Source organism: Patiria miniata, unplaced genomic scaffold (genome assembly GCF_015706575.1).
Source record: "Patiria miniata isolate m_02_andy unplaced genomic scaffold, ASM1570657v1 HiC_scaffold_9, whole genome shotgun sequence".
Lineage (NCBI taxonomy): Eukaryota > Metazoa > Echinodermata > Asteroidea > Valvatida > Asterinidae > Patiria > Patiria miniata.
In genome coordinates, this window is record NW_024037076.1 from 1,703,650 (window position 1) to 1,713,011 (window position 9,362).

At 38.5% G+C, this 9,362-nt stretch overlaps 1 protein-coding gene across 2 annotated transcripts; it reads right to left on the minus strand.

The window, feature by feature from the left end:
* Window positions 1-794: 794 nt before the first annotated feature.
* On the minus strand, window positions 795-9,324 carry LOC119721098 (serine/threonine-protein phosphatase 2A activator-like). 2 transcript variants are annotated; one of them, XM_038190991.1, is made up of 9 exons: window positions 9,236-9,324; window positions 8,146-8,275; window positions 7,125-7,211; window positions 6,216-6,341; window positions 5,205-5,422; window positions 3,816-3,940; window positions 2,713-2,813; window positions 1,445-1,552; window positions 795-910 (listed from the first exon to the last, which is right to left on the minus strand). In XM_038190991.1, exons 2-9 carry the CDS (start codon window positions 8,263-8,265, stop codon window positions 839-841), a joined length of 957 nt encoding a protein of 318 aa, XP_038046919.1. In that variant the 5' UTR covers window positions 8,266-8,275; window positions 9,236-9,324; the 3' UTR covers window positions 795-838. The 2 variants fall into 2 exon arrangements, with proteins under 2 accessions (XP_038046919.1, XP_038046920.1); XM_038190992.1 differs by having other exon boundaries at window positions 8,146-8,287; window positions 9,236-9,310.
* Window positions 9,325-9,362: the final 38 nt, after the last annotated feature.

The following is a 9,362-nucleotide window of genomic DNA, read 5'->3' on the forward strand; positions in this document are numbered from 1 at the left end:
AAGTTTATTACATTTCTTTTCTTTTCAAGGCATATTTTTGATAATTCGTAATTATACTTTTCAATTCAGTAATTTCGTACATAACAAATTTTAAGATTCTAGATGCTCTGTTGTGCGATATGAGGCAATTTCTGACCACTTTTTTGAGGAAAAAATGGTGGTGTACACGGTGGCGACGTCACTTAAAAAAAAAATTGGGTTCGTTTTTGGCCACTGGATCCACCGTTGTTAAGTTATTCTACTACATCATACAAAAAACTTCTGTAGACTACACAAAGATTGTAAGTATACCTCTGGTAAACTAATGTCTAAACTGTGAAAATGATGAACACAGCTAGAATATATGGGATGATTATGTGCCACACTTTTTCAAGCATTCTGGTGATCTTATATAAGACAGTCAGCATAAAAAAATGAAATAAAAAAAACCACATTAAAAACAATAAGGCCAGATATTCTGGAGCCAATAGTTTTATTGTGATTGTTTTTTTTTTAATAATCTGTCTTTTTACATGCAACTTGGATTTAAAGCCCAGCACTGGGCTAGAAAAAATAAACAAGATGGGTACCTTGTGCCATGCAACAAGAAGTTTGATATATTTCAAGTTTGGTACAAGACCTCTGATTGTCTACCTCTTGGAAATGTTATAACTGTGAGTTTGAACACTTTGCATAAGAACTGAGAAAATGTTTACAAATTCAACTTGAAGGCGCTCTTTTAATAACGTAGATGACACACACTTTTTTCACAGAAACTGGAGACTAGAATTCTCTCGGAACTCACAAACACAAATACATGTGTATATTTTAAATACAAAATAAAAGACACTAGGACGACTCAAGTTGCTTTCTCAAAACTCAAGACGGTCCCAAATAGAAAATGCTGCACGATAGGAAACTTCTGTAAAACCTGAAAATACAAACAAAACGAAAAGACAAACGTCAGTTACACAAATTGAAGAACAACTTAAGTAAAATTATGAAAAACAGAATGAAACAGTCACTTTAAACTCAGTGATTTTTATACTGGTCTAGAAAGACCTGAAACTTCACGAGACAGACTTGTCCAGATTGACATGAGACTTGACCAGAGTAACTTGACCAGATTGACATGAGACTTGTCCAGATTGACATGAGACTTGACCAGAGTAACTTGACCAGATTGACATGAGACTTGACCAGAGTGACTTGAGACTTGACCTGAATGATCTGAGACTTGACCAGAGTGGCTTGAGACTTGACCAGAGTGACTTGAGACTTGACATGAATGATCTGAGACTTGACCAGAGTGACTTGAGACTTGACCAGAGTGACTTGAGACTTGATCAGAGTGACTTGAGACTTGACCAGATTGACAAGAGACTTGAACAGAGTGACTTGAGACTGGACGTGAGTAACTTGAGACTTGACCAGAGTGACTTGAGATTTCACCTTTAAGACTTACCTCTGCTTTGTACATCTTGACGAGTCCTGTGTTAATCTTCTCCCAATAAGGTACCGACGTCATCCCCCAGAGAGTTGGTGAATGCTCAAAGAATGGCCCTGTCTTGCACTGGACAATCACACAAAGAAACAGAGTTGCTCTCAAGTTATCACAAGTCATGACAAGTTATAACAAGTCACAACAAATCATCATAAGTCATAACAAATCATCATAAATCATCACAAGTTATCACAATCATCACAAGTCATGACAAGTCATCACAAGTCATCATCAGTCATCACAAGTTATCACATGTCACCACAAGTCATAACAAATCATCATAAGTCATAACATATCATCATAAGTCATCACAAGTCATCACAAGTCATCATAAGTCATCACAAGTCATCATAAGTCATCACAAGTTATCACAATCATCACAAGTCATCACAAGTCATCACAATTTATCACAAGTCATCTCAGGTATCACAATTCATCACAAGCCATCACAAGTTATCACAAATCCTAACAAATTATCACAAGTTTCACAAGTCATCACAAGTCATTTTAGGTTAGCACAATTCATCACCAGTCATCACAAGTCATCTAAAGTCATTGCAAGTTACTACAAGTCATCACAAGTTATCATAAATCATATCAAATTATCACAAGTTTCACAAGTCATCACAAGTCATCACTAGTCATCACAAGCCATCACAAGCAATCACAAGTCATCACAAGTCGTCACAGATCAATCACTAGTCAATCGCTATCCAGTGCCCAGTCAAGTTACAAGTTATTCGATTGAACTATGACAACAGAATCATGTTTCTTCCCACTTTACTTGTGATTTGACTTGAGATTGATTGTGATTTGAATCGAGATTGACTCGCAATAGATGATGGACTGATTGGATAAAGTGCATCAAATTAGGTTTTGCCCTTCACCGACGTTTAAACACTGTACAGTGTGTTACCTCCCGAGTGAAAGATGGAAAAATCACTCGGGTGGGACTCGAACCCACGACCTCCTGCTTTCTAGTGCAGATGTCTTACTACTCGACCACCGAGCTAACGGGATCGGTTGGCTGGTTCGAATCTGATGTACATAGCAGCGGGTACCGCATAAACTATTATAAGATGGAATTGAAGGGCAAAAGGGCAAAACCTAATTTGATTTATATCACCCCGACGCAACATCCCATCTTATAATGGATAAAGTGCATTGAACGATCCATCAGCTCCATTATGAAGAATAAGTAGAAGAGTTACTGAAATGGTGCATCTTACTTCATGGATGTATCGAATGCATTCCATGAACATGTACTCTTTGCTGTGCTCAACTGCCATTTTCTGTTCACTGAAATCTTTCGGCAAGAGTGGTGCATGAGCTGCAATAAAAAGTAATAAGTCCATTTTATTTGCCAATGCCAATAAGCCATTTGCGAGGTAAATTTGAATAAAATCTGGAACGCTCAATCCAATGCATTTTTCTACTAGAAGCATTCTCCCGACCAAAGAGACTGTTACTATATCACGTGATTCGGGGCACGCCTTATGCTAGCGACCCCCAGCTCCGGCATGGTCTGGTGTCTTTGTGCCATTCTCAGCCATTGTGAACAACGTATTGGTGCTGAGTGCCTTTTTGTAGCTATGCAAGAGCTTGCCCCGAATCATGTGATTAGCAACAGTGTCTTTGGTCTGCAGAATTCAAAGTTAAAATGTGCCCAGCATTCTGAGCAAGTCAGTGTAAAAGATGTTTTTCAAAAGTAAATCCCAAAGGGTATAGGTTACTCGCAAATGGCTTATTGGGTTTTTTAATTCACTTTTATTTCATGGCTTGTATACTATTTCTTAAAAACATGTATAGTCGACATATTAAAGACTACAAATATCAATAAATCTGAAAATAAAAAAAATAAAAAAAAAAAAATCAATGTTTTTTTGCATTTTTCTTCACCAGTCTGTGCCAAGTTTGGTCTCATTTGTGTTGGAATGCCTCACAATTGTGTGTATGTTCATCTGGAATACAGCTTACAAATCGTGGAGTGCTGTGGCCTCGTGGTTAAGGGCACTGATTTGTGGTCTGTGGGTAAAGCTGCCGGTTGTGGGTTCGAGTCCAGCCCGGTCATGGTGCGTGTGCCCTTGGGCAAGGCACTTTGTCACTCATTGCTTCTCTCCACCCAGGAGTAAATGGGTACCTGTGAGGGCAGAGATGGTGATTGAATAAGCTTGCTTGCGCCTAACAGGCAGCATCGAGCTGTATACTCCCCAGGGAGCTGAGATGGTATTTGGAATGTTTAATTGGCCCAATGATCAGGGGTAATGATAATACTGTAAGCGCTGTGATTTAGTTTACTAATAAGAGCGTTCTTAAATGCCGATCTACTCACTTGTTAGCTGTGCACTGCCCCAGATGTAGGGTATAAATTGAAAGTCGTCCAGTCCCCACACGCCGTGACTTCCTGCCGGTTCCATGTGGTACCACGTTTGTAGTCGTCTGGTTACCTCTAAGTACCTGGGATTGAGAGTACAGAGCATGAAAAAGAATTCACATATGTGGCCGGCTCCACTAAAAAGGGTATTAAGTCGCGCTGAGCATTATTGTGTAATGGCCTGTTCAACATTGAGAGGGTGAAAATTTCGTCAAAATGTGATCTTCATTTTTTGTCATAATGACATCTTTAATACCTACAGTTTCAGGTTTCATTCACATTTTGTGTGCATCGTTCTGTTGTTCTATAACAAAGCCAGCTATTTCAAAGCCTGTTTTCTCAGTTGTGTAATTTGAACTCTAAGGAAGTAATTAATATGCAAATACCTCATATCTCCAGAACGGGAGGGGCTATGGAGCTCTATTATATACCAAGTGAAAGCTTACATTGTCGGCTTTCCAACCATGTATATTTATAACTCAATCTCACTTTTTTGCGACATAATACCCTTTTTTGTGGAGCCGGTCACATATACCTAAGACAGTTTACCCATTCCAATTGGTCGAGAGCCCGTCACATGGCCGGTCTTAAATGAATGATAAAGACATGGCTGGCTGGTCTTTTCCAGTGTCACATGAAATTTGACTTGTACGAAATCCAGTGCCTTTTACCGTTCTATTGGTTGAACGTTCACCATCCTCACAAAAGCATGGGCAATACTACCAGTGAGTCAGTATTTCATAGTCTGAAATTCACCACGCACTCACCACAGCTGCATCCACTCGTCAGCGCGCAGTACGTAGGATGCGCGTGCCAATTTCCATAAAAGGAGTTATTTACGTCTTACTCGCGAGCTGGACACAACATTATAGCTAGAGGGGTGTTTTGAAAAACAGAAAGCAAAATGGTCGAACAATATTGTTGGAAAATTTCAATTTTAGACTTGTTTTGACTGTAGGACCGAAAAGTTTGGATGTTTTGCCCCAAAAAATATATGAATGGTAATAAAAATACGTGCTTGGTCGGTATTAAACACTGTGTTTAAGACTGGTTGGAGTCTGGAATGCTGATATTTACCCAAGGCAAATATTCGCATTCCAATATTCAATGAGATTTTATTTTTTCAGAGTTGTTGGACAAATAATGTAGGAAAAAGTAGAAATTTCAAGAAAAACAGTCAGAAAAGTTGGAGCAAGGTAAAACGAAAAAAAACTGGACAAAGGAAAAGTCGGAATAGTCGAAGGCTTGCCTTGGGTTGGAACCTCGCTTGTTTAATTTTACTTTCTTCCCAAAATGCAACTAAGGTCTCAAAACTTGTTTCAAAGAAATCACTGCTAGTTGTGCTACCTTTTAAAAACTCCCAGTGCAACTTCCATGGACTCAGCTTCTGTTAGGACCCGTAGTTTGTACAGGCAGCACAGGAACGCTGCGTAGTTCATCTCGTGGCCGGAGCCGTAGTCTATCCGCGTGGCGTTCCCGAAGCCGTCGTTCAGGTAGCCCTTGAGTTCCCGGACAGCTGGGTGTTGCTCCTCGGGCACAACTGCTTGGATTAACGATTCCGAACTCTGCAGAGGGATGAGAGTTAAAGGCAACATACAACATTTGCAAACATCAAAAAATGAAACTACCACATTATGATGAAATGCCTTACTTGACTGTAAGTGAATAATACAGGCATGCAACTTGGAGTTAACAAAAAACGAGGAAATTCCAATCTTTACAAGACATTGATCCGAGGAAAAGTTGCATGCCTGATAATAGTCTCAAGCATTCTGTAAAATCATGGCACCTGGTGTGCTGTCATTTTCAAGAAAAGTGGGATTTTTGTATCAATTTCCAACGATGGTCGGTCGACCATCGTTGGGAAAACTGGCTTTTTTCAAATACTGCCTCAAATTTACCAAATTTAGTCAGTCCACATTTTGTTTGCAATCGGTTACACATCTGTGAACGGGTGCAAGCCAGCTAGACTGGTTCCCTGACCTTACAATTCCCTGACGGCTTTAAATTGCTCTGTTTCATCTGATGTGGGGTCAGGGAAGCAGACATTTTTCTTTTTTCATTGTTTTCCAGCATCTATAAACAGGTCAGTGTAACGGTATTTGCTATAAAATACTAACCCCAAATTTATCCATTTCTGAGAATTACAGCAAAAGCAATGCTTTATATTCCCATTATAATGGTCCAGTGGTAACTATATTTGACTCATGTACGATGGTGCGAGGGTTCGAACCCGGCCAGGAACATGGTGTTTGTGCCCTTGGGCAAGACACTTAACAACAATTCTCTCCACCCTGGAGAAGGCGGGTGAAAAAAAATTGATTAAATTGCGGAGAACTTCAATTGCTAATGACTTACTTCACATAGTTTCTTGTGCCAATCTCTGTAAGCTTTGTTGCCATAGCGCTGTGGTTGGTCCGTGGGAGGCATTTCATCCATCCACGTGTTTAAAGTGTCCAGCATCTCGATCAGTTTCTTGCAAATCTGCAGCCAAAGAGTCAAATACAGGATGAATGAAAAAAAAAATGGAACCCAAATATCCAAAAATATATTTCATATTTAAACAAACTATGTAGCTAGCACCAACAATAATAATGACTGAAAAGCCAATTTCATGCACTACTGTAAAATGAAAAAATTACTTAAATTGCTCGATCCATTCAAAGAATATCACCATTTAAACACAATAACCCTTAAACCGCTTTCGTCCAAAATTGTGATTTCAAGAATCGTCGGGAACAATTGTCATCAAAGATCACCAGCGATAAATCTTCAGTTTAATATTTAAAAATATCCAAGAAAGTCCTTTGGAAGGCCTGTCTTTTGGAAAAAGGTGTATTTTATAAATCATATTGTTTGCCCGAGTAGGGCTGTTAATAAAGATATTGTGTACCACAGTTGTTGACAGTTATGAAACAAGATTATTCTGTGTCATTTTCTTTGTGAGTCAGAACACGCAATAAATTGTTTTTTTTTTGACGAAACAGGTTTCAGGGTCATTGCGTTTAAATGGTGATATTCTGCGAACGGATTGAGCAATTTCAATAATTTCTTCATCTAAAAGTAGTTTCTGAAATTGGCTTCCCAGTCATTATTATTTTTGGTGCAACATTTTTTTTCAAACAAAATATGAAATATGTTTTTTTGGGGATTAGGTTTTTCCTCTTTTCGACTCACCCTGCATAAAGTTCAAAAATATAAAATAATGGGAAGTTTGAATTCTGCTGTCAACAGCCACAAATTTACTTTTTAGACAGAAAAACTTACCTCGGAACTAGTAGTACACTCTGTGATTTTTTTGCCCTTTACAGACGTGTTCACTAACATGATGAAACCCATGAAATCTTGGTATGCCTGAAGACGACAATCAAAAAATTAAACAAGGAAGACGTAATCAAACTTGTGTAAGGAAAGAAGGGTTGTTTAAAAGGAAAGAAATTCTTTAATGTTTCCTAAATATTAAAGTAAACAGAGGTCAAATTGTTGGTTTTCTTGGGTATTAACCCAGTCATAGGAACGCCTTAGTTTTATACTGGTCAAGTACCAAGTGTATTGCGGTTAACATTGAGGCTGTTAATGAAGGTCAAGTACCAAGTACATTTAGGTCAAGTAATAAGTGTATGAAGTCAAGTACACACTACGTATACAGTGGTCAAGTGCTAAGTATACAAGAGTCAAAGTAACATATGTGCATTTGGGTCAAGTACTAAGTGTACTAAGAGTACTAAGGTCAAATGCATGCTAAATGCATGGAGGTTAAGTGCTAACAATATGGGAGTCAAGTACCAAGTGCATTTAGATCAAGTCCTAAGTGAATGAAGTCAAATACATGCTATGTTTACAGTGGTCAAGTGCTAAGTATACGAGAGTCAAAGTAACAAGTGCATTTGGGTCAAGTACCAAGTGTACTAAGAGTACTAAGGTCAAATGCATGCTAAATGCATGGAGGTTAAGTGCTAACTATATGGGAGTCAAGTACCAAGTGCATTTAGATCAAGTACTAAGTGAATGAAGTCAAATACATGCTATGTATACAGTGGTCAAGTGCTAAGTAAACGAGAGTCAAAGTAACAAGTGCATTTGGGTCAAGTACTGAGTGTACTAAGAGTACTAAGGTCAAATGCATGCTAAATGCATGGAGGTTAAGTGCTAACTATATGGGAGTCAAGTATCAGTGCATTTAGGTCAAAGTACCAAGTGCATTTGGGTTAAGTACCAAGTGTATGGAGGTCAAGTGCTAAGTGTATGAAGGTCAGGTACTATACTCTAGACATCTTGCTGTGCCTACCTGAGATTTCTCCCATGCTGCTACATGTTCAACGCTTTTTATTCTTTTAATTGGGTCGATGTACTGATGGCTAGTCTCTGCTCCAGCCTCCAAGGCAGTTTCAGAATTAGGAGACGACATTGTGAGCACCCTGAAGTGAGAACAAGCACATTAAAAAAATTCAGTTTTAAAATGTTTACAATTTTTTGTGACTCTACTACATTGTTTGGTTGCTCGAAAAAAAGAAAAGATGGCAGGCGATCACCGTGATGTACTGTGAACACGCAAGGTGTGCTGAAACCAGCTCAAATTGCCCAAGAAACTGCACAAAATTAACAAAAAGGAGTGTCATTAGATATGAGAGGAGTCTACTTTCATGACTTTAGATTGAAAAAGTTTTTATTTTAATGATTAAAAACACTGGAGAAAATTTTGCAACCTGACGCTACTTTCAAAAACAGAAAAAAAGATATTTTTTTTGCTTATTTTGTACCTCATACTCATAGAGTATAGTTTTTGTAAGAACTGTAAGCATGGTAAGCAATATGTTGATAAAGTCTTTATAGAGATTTGTATAATTGTAGGCGAATGTGTGGCCAACTTACATAGTGAATTTGTACATGTTGAGATACAATATAAGTTGTAGGCCCTAAGCCAAACAAAAAATAAAAATCATTTTTTCTGTTGCGAAAGTAGCGTCAGGAGGATGCCACATTCTTTCCAAAAACACCCTTGAATCTTATTTGATGAAAATTAAAGAGGAACCCCTGACAGCACAATAAATCATTAAATGGGCGGGCATGCATTACTTCCAACAACATGTCCACGTACTAGGGGTGATGGCATGGCACACTGCACAATAGCTGGAGTTACCCAGCCCTGAATTTTATCATTGGGTTGTCATCTAGGTGACAACCCAATGATAAAATTCAGGGCTGGGTAACTCCAGCTAACTGCACAACTAGTACTACACAGTCATGTCATGACAGTTTAATCCAAAATATATTCACATAGCACTATTAGCAGTATGGACCTACTTGAGGCTTAACTGACAAAAAACGCACCGAATTATAAAAACATTTAATCGCATGCTTATCAGTAGGCACGTTACCTTTGTTTTTAGCTAGTAAAACCTTGAGAAAAAGAGGTAATTGGCCCGGAAAATTCGGCCCACTGGCCCTGCTTGTGACCTCTTAATTTAATTGCGCCCTCAAGAGCTAGAGTCTCATAAAGACTTA

What these genes read in the sequence shown, in the direction of transcription:
- LOC119721098 (XM_038190991.1), bottom strand. Translation starts at nt 8,265, where the DNA reads ATGTCGTCTCCTAATTCTGAAACTGCCTTGGAGGCTGGAGCAGAGACT. An exon ending in CAGCATGGGAGAAATCTCAG is followed by an intron (nt 7,212 to 8,145) that starts GTAGGCACAGCA and finishes TGTCGTCTTCAG; the next exon opens with GCATACCAAGATTTCATGGG. An exon ending in GGGCAGTGCACAGCTAACAA is followed by an intron (nt 2,814 to 3,815) that starts GTGAGTAGATCG and finishes TTTTTATTGCAG; the next exon opens with CTCATGCACCACTCTTGCCG.